We start from the raw sequence: 17246 nt of genomic DNA on the forward strand, positions 1-17246 counted from the left end.
CCTGCCTGGTGTCTGTGCGGTTCCCCAAATGGGGGGATTCGTGGGGAAACATCGCCTCAGCCATTTCTGCAGCGCCCGTGTGGAGGAGGAGCGGGCCGCCGCCATCTTGTCATGGAGCCGCGTGCCCCAGTGTGGGGAGGGTTCGTGAGGCGGTGTTAGGCTGGGGCTCTGGGTTTCCAGCGAGGCTGAAGGCTTTTGTTTCCCGTCCGTGTTTTCTAAGCCTTTTCAGCACCTCGAAATGCCAGGCTGTCTGCGGGGAAATTCAGCCCTGGCAGAAGAACCAGAGCAGCTCCGATAATTTTCTCTTTGAGGACAGAGGTTGGAGGGAGGTGTGTGGGCATGGATACGAGAGGCAAATAGGAGAACATAAATCTTCTACAACGTGGTGCCAGGGAGGCCAGGAAGCCAATCTCAGGTGCTCAAGGTCACCTCAGATTTAAGGCAGTACACAGGGAACCCCAATGGCTGGAAGCATCAGGAGAGCTACAAGTGCCACATCTCAGATACTCCCTCTGATGAGAGGGGCCTAACGAAGCTCCCTGACATCTGGCTTCTTGATAGTTGGGAAAACATACCCCCAAAAAATAAATTAAATGAACAAGCAAAAAACCCTATGGAAGTAACCTGTCCCCAAGCCAACTTAGTTGGCTTTGGCAACTGGAAATCTGTTGTCTGTGCAGAGATTTTGGCTCCTGCTGCTGCTATAAACTTCCAAGTTTCTGGGACATTTCCCAAGCTCTAGCACAATCACCTTTGCTGCTCAGGAAGGAATGGCTGCTGTGCAGGTACCGTTTCCTTCTGTGTGAGACACTGCCTTGTCATTTTGTCTTGCTCCGTTGCCTTTCTATCGCCTTGGCTGCCCCCCATCCCACGTTGTAGAGCTCCAGGGCATAAATCCCCTGAGCTGCAGCTCCAGCTGCCGTGAAAAATTCATTTCTGCTGGGAGATACACGCTGCTTGGGTGGCTGCTGCTTGGGTGACAAGGTCAAATGGCACTTGGAGGTTGCCCAGGATGGGCTCAGACCCTTCAGGAGTGAGTGCTGCAGGGGGTGCCATGCTGCCAAGGCAGCCATGGGGAAAGAGGAGACCTGGGACCAGCGGTACTGAGCTCTGGCTGAAGCTGGCTCAATGTTTCTCAGCCCTGCTTGCCTTTGTGGTGCCGGGTATTTGTAATTACATTTTGCCTTCTGCTGCATCATCTGTCTCAGCCCATTAGAGCACTCGCTGCTTAATTACTTAAGCTGCCATCAAGCCTTACATTAAGAGTTATTACATCTCTCTTACTGTGGACAGGAACAAGCAAATGGAGCCATCACCTCCAATAGTCTTCATGCTCCCTGTAGAGATGTGGCTGCAACCGCTGAGTCCCTGCCCCTAACAAGAGCACAGTGCTATGCTTCTCTTCCAGAACAAAATAAAAAACAACAGAGGAAGGTCAGCAGCGAGGCAGGAGCCACCCTCACTCTTGGCTTGTAGATCCAGGCACTTAGAGCAGTTTCTCCAGTGGAGCAGCAGTAGTAAGGGAAGAGATAGTAATTTCCACACGCACATGCAAAAAAGCTATCCACATCTCTCAAAGTTTGTGGCAAGCAAGAGGTAGCAGGGTGACTCCCCTGCCAGTTGCAGGCTCTTGCAGTGGCAGAGGGTTGCTCTGCCTTCTTAGCAAAACAACTTTAACAATTCCTCGAGCACGGACAAAATAACTTAATCATGTTCTCGGAAACCACTGACCTTTTTCTGTTGACACTTGAAAGAAAGGAAAAGTCAGCCTGAGGCAAACACCTGGGATGGAAAATTTCAACCTGAGCAGTTCAGTGCCGGCAAAGTTACCAGCAGAGGAAAAAGTGGTTTCGTAAGGGGAAGTGTCAGGCTGCTTTTCAGCGTTGGGTGCTACCCCTTCCACCCGTAACGTGGCAGGGGGACACTTGACAGCACAGTTGAGTCCCAGAATGGCCGAGTTTCCCCCAGTTTTCCCTTTCTGCATGGTGTTCAGGGTGCTTTCAGTCAGACATTTCGTGGCTTTGCCATCCGCCCGGGGGTATTGCTGTCACCGGCTGAACTTCAGACAGCTTTGCTGGGATTAGCCTAGACATGGGGGATTATTGAAATACCTGTCGAATCTTGGTGATCTGCTTCAAACTCATTCCCTTTAGTACTCCCAACTCAACTCTTGCTCCTTACTCCCTGATTAGCAGCCTAAGTCATTGCTGATGAATTTATTATGAACACCAGCACTGAGATGAACTGATGCTGAGGTTGTTTCATGCGTGCCATCGAGGAGATGGGTACAACTTCTAGTTAGCAGTGACACTGGGGCACAACTGCAAGTAGTGCAGGAACAAAAGCTTGCATAACCCAGTTATCCAGGGTACAGGTTGCATCCCGGGTTCAAAATCTCTCCGTTTCTGAGCAGTGGAGATCCGTGCAGAAAAATATCTCTCTTGTGAAAGCTCCTCATGTCTTCCTATCTCCCCATGTAAAATTCCTGCACCACCAGCTTCAAAGACGCTGCAGCATTGCTCAGACATTTAATACTGTGGAATTCGTCTTGGGAAATAATATAATTGTGTTTTCTTCATAACTAGAGCCATTACACTGTCGAAAGCAGAACTTTCTGTTGCATTAGCCAACAGCGAGCGGAGATTGCTGGGAAAAGAAAGCGCTTAGCTTAACCTAAATTTTTCACTAGCAAGAAAAATGGAGTGAAAACAAAATGAATTTATTATGAAATGGATTTATTTCTGGGCTTTCTTATTGTGCTGTTTGCTTTCTTTGAGAGCATTTAGAGCCGATTAGCAACCCTGGAGACAGAAGTCCATTATTTATCCAGCGAGCAGATAGCGGTGGAGAGGCAGCGATGCAGGCGCCCTCCTTCCCGCTCCAGTCCATCCTCTGCATTCCTGGACGGGAACTCAACTTTGTCCTGAAGGGATCATTTCCAGTGGGGAATTTGGCAGATGTGACTTATCTCCCTGGTTATTGTCTTAGCGTTTTGAAACTTTTCTTTGCCCTCTTCTGGGTGTAAAATGGGGGTAAGCGGGGCCTGGATTGGCTGTCCCAAAGATTTCCATCGCAAAGGAGGCATTTTCTGTCCCCTGCTTCTTTAAAAATGTTGTTGATAACAGTCAAAACACAAAATATTTTATAAAAGACCCTGTGTGATCCTGATGGGAGCTTTGCAATGACTGTGTCACCCAAAGGCAAATGTTTGTGGTGGCGAGCATTGCTGGAGGGCAGTAAAACCAACCTCTTGGGAAAGAGGGTAAGGAGAACACTCTTATTCCTGACCCCTTTGAGAGAACATGTCCAAGAGATCATCACTAAAAAGCAGTGGAAATCCCGTTATGTTTTTCCTTTTGACCCAAAGAGCCAAAACCCAAATTCTTACCTAAAACATTAAAAGCATTCGAAGACCACGACTGCCAAACACCATTAAGAAAACCGAAAACTAATCAAGGGGGGAAAAACGGTTTTCAGCTCAACACCTTGGAGCAAGGAGAGCTGCTAGCAGCTGGAGGCAGTTCAGCGCTTAATGACCAAGATCTGACACTGGAGAAGAGAAATGAAGCAGCCAGCAGGACAGGTGGTGTAGCAGAGATGCATCAGAGAGAAAAGTTTATTGCCAGGAGCACCTTTGCTGGGAACAACTTGCGGCAGAGCGGGGTGAAGAAGGGTGTTTCCCCAGTAAAATTCTGGCTGAGAGCTGCCTCGTAAAATCAGCGCTGTTTGCTCTGCTGGAGTGACTCAGAGGAAAGGCTGCTTTCCCCGAAGCAACATCTCTTTGGGTTATCGTAACCACCAAAGGGAGCTGGGGCTTTTGTCTTTGTTTGTTTGTTGGTTTTTGTTTTTGTTTTTTTTTTCCAGAGTCTAGCCATGGGAGTCAGCACCAGCAATCTTCCCAGCTAGACAGGAACAAATTCCATGATGGCAGGGAGCGGGGAGAGGGGTGTCTGTGGCAGTTCTGCCTTATTCCCAGACACTGTCACCAAGGGCCAGATGGAAGGAGATGAAAGAGCGAGAATAGGTTGGTTTAGACACCAAGCAGTGATGTTTTAGGAAAAAAGCCATAGGAATAATCGTCTCCTCTTTTTAATCCCTTAGCTGAGTCGAAGAGTCGAAACAAAAATTTCATTTCATCAGCTGAAATTCCTCTTTTATTCTCAACAAAAAACAGAACCAGACAAACAAAAAGTTGTTAAATCACACCAAAAAGTATTTTTATCTTGTTTTCTTTACGCTTGCATAAAATACTTCAAGAAATACACTTCAAAATTTAAAAAAAAAAAGGGAAAATAGTTCTCTTTGAAAACGATTTGGGGATCGAATCTGTTGCCAGAACTAGGTACAAATTTGCAAATAGTTTTGGCCAGCCTCAAATTGCATCTTCCCGTGGATCAGCCCCCTGAAAAACATTGCCCAGCCTTACTTCGGAGCTAAAGGAAATCAATAATCACTTCTCTTGCTGCTTAATCAGAGTTGCCTTGGGGCTGCCAGTGCTGGCGAGGCTGCCTTTCAGCACAGCAGCCTCAGGATGATGAGGGGAGCTCTGCTTTGGGGCAAGAAGGGTGTTGTGGCTCACCCATCCTCAGGGCAGGCCTCACACTGTGGAGCTGAGCAAGGCTCAGTGCTTCCTCCCAGCTGCACAGCATTTCCACTGCTTTTTGCAACGTGCTGCGGTGGAAGGAGGGGAAAGAAGGACCAAGGCACAGAGCTGGTTAGGGGGGGATCATCGGGTCCATTGCATTAGTGAAGGGAACAAGAAAAAAAATGAGGTTTCTTGTGCAAGAAGCCGGAGGCTGCTAGTAAATCTCAGTGTTTCCAGCTCTCCATGCTCCTCCTGAGCTTGCAGTTACGGGAAGAGGTGAGGAGATGCCGTAGGGCTGTAAATCCCAGCTTGCCTCCAACTGCTCAGCCCTCTTGGCCAGGAAACGTGGCAGGTTTGGGTCCCGTTCAGAAATGAATCGCCCCGGGGAGATCATCCCAGCTGGCCAGAGGAATGGGCGACAGATCTTGCTGGCAGGACCAAGAGGATCTGCAGAGCCTCTGAGAGTGGGAAATTGGCACCCCAAAATGGTGTCCTCACCCTGGGCTGGCATGCACGGAGCAGCCCCTGGTCTCCTGCAGGCGGAGGGCTGGGAGACAGCGTGGATTTATTTGGCTGTGATGTTTTCAGGGCTGTGACTGCGATGGGGTTTTTAGGGCGAGCAGCAGAGCAAGGGAGCAGCAGCAGCCATTTTCCACGCTCGTTTGCGACCGGGATTTCCTCTCCCACAGATTCCCGTGTCGTTGTTCCCCTTCTGGGGCCTCACCGGTCACTGCCTTGTGATGGAAAATATGAGGTTGCAGGGGCCAGAGCACAGGCATTCCTTCGATCTTGAAAGGCAAAACAGAGCCCTAGCATGGAGCAGCCCCTGCCAGAGGTGTGCCTGGCTCCCCTGCCGCCAGCAGCATCTTGTTGTAAGAGAGATCAGCTCTTGGGCAGATTTGCTTCTCCTCTCTTAGGTTACGGGGAGAAAAGCCTCCTTCCCCCTGTCGCCGTGTCCCATTTCTGCCTGAGCTGGTCGAGGCCTCCAGGATGATGGGATCCAGCTGGATTCGTGACCCCGGGTGACGGGCTTAATGAGAGGGGCCTGCGGATAACCCCTCAGAGGAGGGAGGCCACGAGCTGCCCTCTAGCCAGCTGACAAGCCCTGCAGAGAGCTGGGCCTCGGCTGCTCACAGAAGGGCTTCGGGACCGGGAGGAGGATGGTAAGAAATCTTGGTGCATCAGAAAAAGTCACAACAGATGGGATCGACCTCTCCCAGAAATTGTTTTACACTCTTCAGGCTTCTGACTCAGACACCAAGCTGTTGAGGGAAGCCTGAGCCGGGTACTTCACTTCGAGGTGGAAAGTGTCAGAGTAAACGAGGGTCACAACAAAAATTAATGGCAAGCCAAGGAATTAAACCGGGGTCTCCAATTCAGAAGCCCTGCTCTGCCCTTCGAAGAGTCTAAGGAAAAAAAAAAAAGACCTTAAACTGATGAAAGCAAATGGTGGTTTGTTTTTTTTTTTTTCAAAAACACGATTAACCTGTGGAAATCGTCCCTGATGGCTGTCAACTGTTTGGGAATGCAATGGGACTTTAAAAAAAAAATTAAAATAAAATAAAAAGGAAAAGGGGTTTGACAATGACATGAGCAACAGGAATATTTGCGATGACTTTGGCTAAGAGAAAATGGTAAAGCGTAAAAATTGTGCTGCAGGGCATAGGTCGGCAGCTAGCTGTCAGGGAGCAGGACGAAATTTCCTCTGTGAGAAGGTTACTGGGTAATTATCCGTGACAGCGCTTCTTCCTTTGAAGCATTTAGTCCTGTCCAGCGGAGGCAAGATAATGGGTCCTGCAGGTTTGTGAAGTTTTTTTTGTGACGGGGGCATTATCTGATGCCTGAGGGCGATTTCTGCCTTCTGTTTGGTGCCGTACCTTTCTGCGGGGTTGTATTCACCTTCTTAAACGTATGAAGCAAAGGCGTTTCTGCTGCCTGCCCTCCATGAAATAAATTTGAAGGCAGCAGTCCTTGACTTGGGGGAATTACTCTCACCACTTAACTCTAGATCTTATTTTGCTTGTGTTTGCTCCGGCTCTCCGAGGTGATTTTCAGGGAATGACCTCGAGGAAACCTTCTATTGCTGGGGCTGTAACCCTGGCTCCTTTGTCTGCTCCTGGTTATTGTCCGAGCTGTCCATCTACCGCGGTCACGTCTGTCTTGCTTTGTCATCTACGCCTTGCCAGCCTGCTGCTCCGTGCTCCGGCCTAGAAGCTACATGGATGATTTCTGAAAGCTGCGCCGAGGGCGACTTGATGTATTTTGTGTCTCTTCCTTCGTGTCTTTCAGGAAGAGCCCAGGAGCAAATCGAAAATCTGCGCCAACGTCTTCTGCGGAGCCGGGCGGGAATGCGCAGTGACGGAGAAGGGAGACCCGACCTGCCTCTGCATCGAGGTAGGGGGGCACAGCAGCTCCTGCGTCGCCACCTGCCCCCCGGGGGAGTGATACGGAGTGGGCTGCGAGCTGCAGGGCAGCCCTCCCTCCCTGGGGACGTGTCTGAGGGGGTTACGAGCACCCTAGTAAAACTCCCTCTTCTCCGTCTCCCTTGCAGCAATGTAAACCCCACAAGAGGCCCGTGTGTGGCAGCAATGGCAAGACGTACCTGAACCACTGTGAGCTGCACCGCGACGCCTGCCTCACTGGCTCCAAGATCCAGGTGGATTACGACGGACACTGTAAAGGTAACGCTGTGCGAGGGGCCGTGAGGGGTGGCTGGTGACAAAAAACAGCCCGGTGACAAAAAGCAGAGGCCTCGAGAGCCAGGGAGGAGGTTTGTGTTGCTTCACGTTGCATCAGAAATGTCACCGTCTGTCTTTCCTTTAACAGAGAAGAAGTCTGAGAACCCAGCCGCAAGTCCAGGTGAGAAGAGAGGTGGGGGAGGAAGGGGTGCTGGGGGAGTTGCACAGCCCTGAGTGCAAGAGGTGCCTCTGCGCTGGCTGTAGCAGAGCCTGGGTTGATAAATCAGCTGAATTGCTCAGCTCCTCGCTCCCGGGGAACCTTTCAGATCTCATACATCTCCTGGGCTCCTAGCTGTGCTGGGAAATCGTAGGGATTCTGGGCATGCACACGGTGAAGCGAAGCACTTTGCCCCTAGGGACGCAAGGGTCTGTGTGTTCATCACCCAGACTGAGGGGAGAGACTTAGTTCCTCGGGGACAACCAGCACAGGAGCTCTGGGGCTGTCCCCCCCAGCTCCTGTGCAGCTGGAGAGCGCTGACAACGTGCTCGGCGTCACCCCCTCTAAGCTTTACAAGCTTTAGGGGACTGCGAGGCGGTGAGTTTTGGCAGCGCTGTCGTTTTCTGGCCTTGCCACACGGTGTCACCCACAGCCCGCTCGGCACTGGGCACCTCCGCTTGGATCCGGCCGTGGATCACCTCCAAGGGGCGTCGGGGCTGTCTGCTCGGCTTTTATTCCCTGTCCCCTCTCTGTGGCCTCCCTGCCAACATTATTTCTCTCGCCCTTGCTTTCTCTGCCCCCGCTACCCCGTCTCCTGTGACAGTTGTCTGCTACCAGGCGGACAGGGACGAGCTTCGTCGCCGCGTCATCCAGTGGCTGGAAGCTGAGATCATCCCGGACGGCTGGTTTTCCAAGGGCAGCAACTACAGCGAAGTCCTGGACAAGTACTTCAAGGCAAGTAGGGCCTGCCCCAGGGGCCGGACAACATTTCTTGGCCAGCCGTGCCCCCGGGGAAGAGGCTGCACGGCGTGGAGATGCTGCGATGGGGGCCAGGAGGGGCTGGTGTGCCCTGCAGTATGGTGTGGGCTGGATAAGTGACCTGGAGCATTGCTGCCTCCTGGTATCTCACCTGCCCTGGGGAAAAGGAGACAGGTAGGGGGAAAAAAGAACTGATCTTAGAGGTTAAAAGCTAGCCAGAGGACAAAAGGTGAGTGAAAAGTGCTGGGAATGCAGCAAGCTGGGGTGGAGGCTGCTGATCCTTTGTTCCTTGCAGTCCCAAGGCCACCCTGAGATGGAGACAGGGGATGTTTAGGGGCTGAGAGGGGAATATGTGCCTGCAAGGAGCGTGGCAGAGAGCTGGCAGCTCCCTGGTGCTCTGCGGGGAGAGGGAACCCCCACAACCCCTCGGTGTTAACGCCAGGCCTCTTCCCTCCTCCCCGGCAGCCTGTCTGGCATGCCATCCCCACCCCCTTTTATAACCCTGCGGATCGCACGCTTCTCCCATGCTCCTGCCACATGCACTGCTGCCTCCCTCCCCCTCGCGCCCGGCTCCTGATAAAGACTTCAAAGCATTCGGGGACGGAGCTGGAGGAGCAGGTGGGGAAGTGGGGGGGGAGCACTTAAATCAGGAGCTGTCGACAGCCAGAGATTAATGGTGCCTGACAGGAGTTAGTGCTGCGAGCAAATTTGCCATGGCAATGGCACCCCCTGGTGAGGCAGAGGAGCCGGTCCCTCTGCTCCAGAGAGCATCTTCCCTTTCCTAGCCATAAATCCTGCCTCTCCCTTTTTGTGGAGCGCTGATCCCCGGCACGAGCAGGCAGAAGTTTCCCTGACAAAGCCCTACCCTTTCTTGGACCAAGCTTCCTGCTCTGCCAGGTGGTAATCCACCGTGTCAACAGCCCAAAGAGCTTGGAAATACTTTCAAAGCACAGCACAGGGCTTGGAGCAGCTCAGACAAATCCAAGCAAGGCGAGCTAAATGGCTCCACGTGTGCACAATTTGTTTCACCACGGAGCCTGAGAGCTGTGCCTCACCCCGCTCGTGCTGCCCTGGAATGGCCTGACTCCTGCCCTGCAGGCAATAAACGCTGGAAGCAAGGAGGAGGTGAAGGTTTCCCCTTTTCTCCGTGACCAGAGGAGTTTGCAGATGTGGCACTAAGCTGGAAACCTGCCTTGTGCAAGTCCCTGGGGTGCGGGTTCATTTTCCCCTCCCTGCAATGTGGCTGTCCCTGAGGGGGACAGGAGCCCTGTCAGGACCCTGTGAAGTCGGTGGCAAGGCGTTTAGCTGTTGCGTTAAATTGTTCCTTCTCTGGGATCAGCAGAAAATTACTTCCTGTGATTTTCCCTTTTGTCACTGTCACAGTTCAGGCACAGCTTTGGGTTTTCGCATGTGGGAAAGCCGACACCTTCCTGAGCACAACTGGTCTGCTTGAAGGCGGGAGGTATATCAGAGGGCTAAGAGCTGGCTGGAACAAAGAGAATAAATGGGGTTAGAGCCATAAATCAAGCAGCAGGAGGGGAATGAGAAGCAGTGTAGCTTATCAGCGAGCAGGAGGCCACAGCCATCTTTCCCCTTTCTGATGCTGGTGTGGAGATTGTTCTGCTGCTCTCTGAGTTCTTTGTGCAAAACAGGGATGATGCAACCAGCACTTCAAAAATACTAAGTACCTGTGGAAGAAGGGTAAGGAAAGGGGTACCTTGGACCCATAAATCAGATCCTCTCCCATCTCGCCGTCTCTCTCTCCCTGCAGAGCTTTGATGACGGCGATTCCCGCCTGGACTCGGCCGAATTCCTGAAGTTTGTGGAGCAGAACGAGACCGCCGTCAACATCACCACCTATGTGGACCAGGAGACCAACAAGCTGCTCAGGTGGGCACTGTGCGGGGAGCGGGTGTGGTAGGAAGGTGGAAAGCATCTCAGAGCCTTCCGAGGTGTTACTGGTTTGACTCTGAAGCCAGCAGAGGAGGGACCGGCTTGGTGCAGCCCTGTGCAGAACGTGCCTCTGTGTTTCCTTTCAGGGGACTCTGCGTAGATGCCCTCATCGAGCTGTCAGATGAAAACGCCGACTGGAAGCTCAGCTTCAATGAATTTCTCAAGTGCCTCAGCCCATCCTTCAACCCACCAGAGAAAAGTAGGAATTCTTGGCTTGTACTGGGGAACCAGTGGGGTACCGATAAGGGGGGAAAGGAGAGGGATCAGCTTTCAGTCAGACTTAGATGCTGTAACTCCCAGAGTTCATGTTGATGGTCTGCTCACCCACCTCCCGTCTTACAGCACCCCTTGCTCTTCTATCCCTGCATTGTCAACAGCTCTGCTTCTTCTGTCCCACAGCTCATGTGATGGAAAAGGTTTGCATTTTCCAAGCAGGGACGTAGGTCAAGTGGATAAGGCACGCTGGGAACGTCAGCGCGTGTATTTAACAGCGCGGAGATAAATCGTGCGAGGAGTTCGTGTCTGGGTACCTTAGAAAAATCAGGCCAGACCAAAGTCCTGCTACGCTCTGCCTTTCACACAGAGACCCTCCCCGACAAATGTCTCAAAGTTCACTGTCCTTCCAAATCCTGCTTACTGCCACAGCTCACGTGGAGGCCACTTAGTGTTCTGCTGACCAGGCACGCGGAGCCGCTCATCTGATCCGCTCCTCGGGGGGTACTTTCGCCTGCCGGTCCGAAGGTGCTGGGTTTCCATCCCTCTGTGGTGGCTCTGAGAAGCAGACAGAGCCTGTGCTTCTTAGGGAATGTTGAGTTGACCTCTGTTGTTGCCTGCTTCAGTGGGAAGCTGGAGATGATCAGCTGGTTTGCGCTGAACCACCACGCTTCAGTGCTGTGAGGGCCTTGACTTAACCGTATAACAGAGCTCTGAGAAGAAATGTGAGGTAAAATGAGAAAGATTTTTTTCATTCCTCTCAGCAAATGCACTCACCATTTCCCCAGCTTCTCCCTCCGGGAACAGGGCGTTGGCTCAGAGTGACCAAAACTTTCACTTTGGGGGTTCTCTTCTATGCATAAGGAGTGTCCGATCAGGACATTCAAACAGATCCCACATCAAGATCTCATTTTAATTGAGAAATTGCAGTGTGTGCTTTTGAGGAAGCAAAATTAAGTGGTTGACTTCCCCAAATAATTATTTTTTGGCTAATTTCACACACCAAATTCAGCGTGAATACTTCAGTCACTGAGGTCCACATTTGGATTGATGGCTAGAGGAAGGCCTCCTCCAAAGGCATCTCTCCTGAGTCTGTTGTCTTTGTCCCACCGCGTATCTCACAACCACTGCCCTTGCTTTGTGCCTCTCCAGAGTGTGCCCTGGAAGATGAAACCTACGAGGACGGAGCAGAGACCCAGGTGGAGTGCAACCGCTGCGTCTGCGCCTGTGGGAACTGGGTGTGCACTGCCATGACGTGTGAAGGTCTGTGCGCTCCCCAGGGGATGGTTTTATTTGGTTTTGTACAAAAGGGATTTTTCCTTTCTAGCTTTTCCAGACCCAAGCTGGTTCTGGTCTAGAGCTCAGAAAGTGCCTAACTGAGCTGGGGGCAGTGCTGCTGGGCTTCGCAGGTTGGGTTTGGCGTGATGAAAACGCAGCACCAAATCTTCCGGACCAGAGCTTATTTGCATCCTGCTGCTTCAGGACATGCATGGAAAATAGGAAACTGCCTGCTACGATGTGTGGAGGTGTGAGCAAGTCAGCTTTCCTACTTGTGTGTTAGTATCCTAGCCTTGAAAGATTCTGTGCAGCATCAAGTGTTGCTGCCTGCTTGGCTCCATGCATCCGTGGCCGAAGCAGGCAGTGGGACAACACTTTCTTTCACTTTCTGCCTGTGTCAGAGCAGCAGAGGGTTTAGATGCTGCTGTTAGGGGGATGATGAAACCAAAGAATCAGATCAGATACATCAGCAAGATGCATCCCCAGTAGGCAAAATTACCCTTTATTGCATGTCAGTTATTGAGCTGGCATAGCACTGAGCTTCCACTTGTTCCCTACAAGAGGCCAAGATGTTTGAACTTATGATAGGTGTTTTTTTCTAAATAACAGGGGAGGAAAGCAGAGTGAAATCTCTCCCTTACAGTTTTATTACTTACCATGGTGTAAGCAGAGACAGGGACAGGCTGGAAACCCAGGTTCTGGAGTCCCAGGCAGCCACAAGGGCTCTTTTCTTTCAGAGAAGGTGTGGCTGGACAATGCAAAGCCTCCTTCAGCTCAAGGTGTGCTATGATCAGCTCAGGCTGATTCCCTCTTTTTGTTCTGCCCCTGAAATCTGCATTCCCTGGTTGTGATAACACTGAACTCTTTTCCCATTTACAGGGAAGAACGAGAAGATGCCTGCTCGGAGACAGCACCCTGATCAAGACTTGACTGAGGAGGAGCTAGCTAGATACGTTCAGGAGCTGCAGAAGCATCAGGTTGGTGTGAGGCTAGGAAAAAGTCCTCTCGGTGGAGGAGTTCCCTCTGCTTCTGGCACTTGCAGGCTTCTGGTAGACAGGGGAGGACAGCAAAAAGATCTCTGCTGCCTGGAGGGACAAATACAAGTGTTGGGCTGCGAGATGTAAACCAGTGTTGGCACTGCTCGTGGGTGGACCAACGTCTTCAGGGCGCTGCCAGCTCCTGTGTCAGTTTTGTGCTCTCTTTTTCTAGGAGACGGCCGAGAAGACCAAGAGAATGAGCACCAAGGAGATGTGAGGGGCCTCCACACCGGAGGAGCCCGGGAGGATGGGCCCAACCTGCTTGCCCCGTCCTCCAGTGCTGAGCTCAGTATGCACAAGTGTCTGCTACAGTTGCCCAGTCACAGATATTTACATTGTATAGCGATGGGTTATTTGTTTTGTAATACACAGAGAATGGGGCCAGGAAAGGGGAGCAGAGCCCACCTGTTCAGGGAGCTTCCTTGCTGGGGCTTGGGAAGGCTGGGAGGCAATCGCAGCAGCCCCTGGGACCCTTTCCCAGAGCAGGCAGCCGCTCCTCCCGGGAGCTAACAGGGATTTCTTGTTCCCCTGGAGCTGGGGAAAGGACGGAGGTGAGTGCTGGATAGAAAAGGGGATCCTCCATCGATAAAAGTTGTCAGCGCCGGCCTTGGCTGCAGAAATACGGGCCCGACGGTTTCATGGCTGGGTTCTGCGTGCTGCAGGGCATCATTAGCCAAGGACCTTGCCCTGCTTCCCCTCCCCTTTGGTTCGAGCTCCTCCAAGCTGCTCAGCCTCGCGTGCCACCTGGGAGTCGTGGTGCCACGCCGCGGGCACGAATCCAGCACGTTCCTCCTTGCTTTCCACCGGCCTGTCCCCAGCAGCTCCTCCAGGACATTGTGGGCTCCAACACACGGTTCCTTGCGACCTCATCTCACTCGTAACTCTCCCTGCCCTCTCTTTAAAGGTGCTATCATATTTTTTATTTTTTTTTTCTTATCACGTTCACGTGCTGACTCCCCCTTTTGTTTCGTTTTGTTTTGCTTACTTTATTTCCTATGGTAGTAACGCAGCGTTTGTATGTCTCGTAGCTCTAGATCTTTCAAGAAAAACCCGGCCTGTGGGGTTTTTGTTATTGACAGTGCTGTAATGCCCGTGCACAGTTTGTATCACACTGCACTCAGCCACCACAAGCAACTTTTGAGCCCTCTCCTACAGGGTATTTCTCAGTCGGGGACTGCAGTGTCCCTGATGGGACAAAGAGACAGGGCTGGATGTAACGAGTTCCACCAGACACAGGCTGACACTGCAGCTCTCTCTGTCTTTTGCTCCCTTGGCTAGCACTGACTGTGCTCAGAGTCCACACTCAGGCTTCCCTAAATTGCCCAGGGGGATCTGCTAGGTAGTCTAGCGAGAGATCACCTCCCTAGCCTCAAGCCCAGCTGATTTTCTCCTGTTCCATACAGTTTCACGCCTGAACATGCTGTGTCCACATTCCCTTCATGCCCCTGCTGTGCATCCCAAGTGGTTGCACGTATCCGTATGACTGCCTGTGATTTCTGTCTTCCCGTTCGTGGGCACCTTCAGCAATTGTTGCCAAGTGTCTCGCTGTCCCTAATGGTTACTCGAGCGAAACTCCACTCGCATCAGAAGTGTGTTCTGCTTGAGAGAAGATCAGCAGGGCTTGTGTCCCAGCCTTCCCCTTCTGGCACCATGTTTGCCTTGGAGAGGAAGAATGAGCTAGCGTAGGAGAAGAAGAAAGCTTGGTCCCTGCTGCAGTCTCAACCTGAGAGCTGTATTTGTTCCAAGCTGCCTGGTCTTTGAGCTGTTTCCCTGGTGTGCATCCAGAGGACTTCCACTGACTGACACAGCGCCACGTTTGCAGTGGGAGTCGTAACCTACCCTGCCACGCTTGGAGGCTTTGGTGTAATAAATACAAAAGGGCTTGCTCTTAGGGGGTTCTTCTCCCATGAAGGTCCAGATGTGAGACGCTAGCAGCTGTGATGGTGAGGGGAATGAGCCCCTAGGAGCCGCAGGGCATGCAGGACAGCACTACTGCTTGTGTCCTGGTGCTTGGTGGAACAGGAGCACCTTTTAGACACCTCCCCACCAGTATGAGCGAAGCAGCTTCACGTGCTGGGTCTGGAGTCACAGGAACGTGGTTTTAGGAAATGTTTTGCTTTATTCTGACCCTGCTCTGAAAGGTAGCTCGTGCCTCCCAGCTGGCTTCCTTCCAGACTGGATCATACAAGTGCCTTAGAGAAAACACAACAGCTTGCCTTAAAGGCTCTCCCTGGATGGGAAGAAGATCTCATTGTCCGGTCAGGAAAATCTCCAGCTGGGAGAAGCAAAGCGTGTGCAGGAAGGGGAGGCTGGTGATGGCAGAAGGTCTGTAGGCTGCAGTACACATTCTCATCTCCTTCCTGTCCCCTGTGGGCATGCACTCTGCGAGGATGGCTCCCGGGGCCAGCTGGAGAGTTCTGTGCTGGAAATTGAGGTTACAAAGCTTGCTCTTGGGCTGAAGGCTGAGGGATGCGCTGCTCTTTCAGGAAAAATAAGTTCTCTGACAAGCCATATAACACAGCCTCGGGTAGGGGCGCAGGGAACGTGCCCCTACAGAAAGAGCCACCTCCAGTGGAGCTTCTCCCTCCTTGTGCCCTCAAAAAATTAAACGTACCTGTGGCAAACGGTGCCAGTTCGAAGGGCTGCGGTAACCAAAAGAGAGCAAAACCTCTTGCCTCCCCACTCCGAGGGGAAGGGCACCCACTCGGTGAGCGATGCCCCACATCAGGCCTGTGGGTTGCTCGCGTTTGCAGGGTGACTCGGCTGCTGAGGAGGGAAGTGCTGAATTCCAGGTGTTGCCTTCTAGGACAAAGAGATTGCAAAGGGCGGGGAAGGCATTTTGTTTTGTTTTGTTTTGTTTCAAAAAGCCAAATTTAAGCAAGAAAACAAAGAACTCCCCCCTCCTCCCTCTGTGCTCCCTCCTGTACGTGTGTGAAATTTATCAGTATTCCGTAGGTTTCCTTAGTGCACTTATTTTACTTGATTTTGTAATTTTTTTTTGAAGCAGGGGGGGTTGGATATTACTGCCAAATAAAACAAAATTAAAAAAAAAAAATACACCGGTGTTGTATTTCTGAAAACCCTCATCTTCCTCTTCAATTAGTCCTCGGGTGGACTAATTGGGAAGAACCCAGAGGCAACCACAACCTGTAGCCAGAGGACTTGTAAATCTGGCTTACAGGGAGCCATCAGCAGCCTTGGGCTAGCTGGGAAGAAAAGCCCTGGGTGTTTGTCTGGGAGAAAAGCTGGGTTACCTTGTTCTGCTTGCATGTTCTTTTCAAGGCAGTCTAAAATAATTAACACTCTCAGTGTTACTTTTAACACTGGAGCAAATAATGCTACCTGGCCCCTGTAGCACCTCCCAGCCTCCCTGTACACAGTCTGAACACTTGGCATTCCCTGGGCATCCAGCTCTCCTCTGTAAAATAAGGCTGTTTTATTACTTTTATCTCTACTGCTACAATTTCCCAGGATTTTAAAATGGAGTGAAAGGAAGTGCCAGGTACAAATTTAGCTAGATGGCACTATAAATACCGCAGTTCTGCAGCGCTGTTGAGCTCCAATCTGAGAAATGTGTTATTTAAGTGGCTGGTCTAGACTCTGGATGGCATTTTTAAGGTATGTATTACCTTTAATTCTGAAGATGGGATCAAACTAGTCTGTCATAAGACAATTATGTTGAAAAGACATAACTATCCTGATACAGTTTCTGCTTTTAGGCAGCTCTCTCTGGGTTTATATCAGGGATTGAAGGGGTGAATCCACCAAGGGGACTGCTGCTCCCTTTTAGGTTCCTCTATGCACCATGAAGAAGCAAAAGCAGTTTGCTCCCTAAGCCCAGACATCGTCAGGGCAAAAGTTCCCCGGAGCTGTGAATCTTCTTGTCACAGGCTGCTGCTGCTTCTCCCAGCACACGATTACTGATTGCACAGCTTTTAACCCGTGGCCAAAGGGCGACAAACCGAGGTCGTGAATCTCCAGTTGCCTCTGCGCCTAATGTACGCTACCACCACAGTCTGTTCGGTGCCAGCCTGTGACCTGCATCAGGCCTCTTCGCCTGCCAGACTTTCAGAGGGAAGATCTGTGGGTTAAATCGGGACTAAAGCTGTGTTTTAATGCCCAGGCAAAGGTATCCCTGGAGATTAGGAAGAACTTCTTTACTGAGAGGGTTGTGAGGCATTGGGATGGGCTGCCCAGGGAAGTGGTGGGGTCACCATCCCTGGAGGTCTTTACAAGATGTTTAGATGTTGAACTTAGGGATATGGGCTTGTTAGTGTTAGGTCAGAGGTTGGGCTCGATGATCTTGAGGTCTCTTCCAACCTAGACAATTCTGTGTCATATTCAAGTATCATCTGGATGTATATGGCCCGGGTGAGGTGCTCCAGGTGGCCCCGCTGGAGCTGCTGGTTGGACCAGGTGGCCTCCAGAGGTCCCTGCCAACCTTGGCCACGCAATGTACACCGAGATCCTTCTGAGCCTTTGTTTTTGGGAAGTGTTTTGAGAGACGACACCCACTCCACACAGCC

At 51.5% G+C, this 17246-nt stretch overlaps 1 protein-coding gene across 1 annotated transcript in view; it reads left to right on the forward strand.

The window, feature by feature from the left end:
• The window catches only part of FSTL1 (follistatin like 1), a 30521-nt gene extending 14746 nt beyond the window's left edge, over nt 1-15775 (forward strand). Inside the window, exons 3-11 of the mRNA XM_027449655.3 lie at nt 6875-6979; nt 7137-7266; nt 7412-7444; nt 8085-8215; nt 10011-10129; nt 10279-10391; nt 11558-11668; nt 12563-12660; nt 12893-15775. Coding sequence (XP_027305456.1) covers nt 6875-6979; nt 7137-7266; nt 7412-7444; nt 8085-8215; nt 10011-10129; nt 10279-10391; nt 11558-11668; nt 12563-12660; nt 12893-12937 — 885 coding nt within the window. The 3' untranslated portion in view covers nt 12938-15775. The remainder of the gene's footprint in view (nt 1-6874; nt 6980-7136; nt 7267-7411; nt 7445-8084; nt 8216-10010; nt 10130-10278; nt 10392-11557; nt 11669-12562; nt 12661-12892) is intronic.
• Nucleotides 15776-17246: the final 1471 nt, after the last annotated feature.

The sequence above is a fragment of the Anas platyrhynchos genome, chromosome 1 (genome assembly GCF_047663525.1).
Source record: "Anas platyrhynchos isolate ZD024472 breed Pekin duck chromosome 1, IASCAAS_PekinDuck_T2T, whole genome shotgun sequence".
Lineage (NCBI taxonomy): Eukaryota > Metazoa > Chordata > Aves > Anseriformes > Anatidae > Anas > Anas platyrhynchos.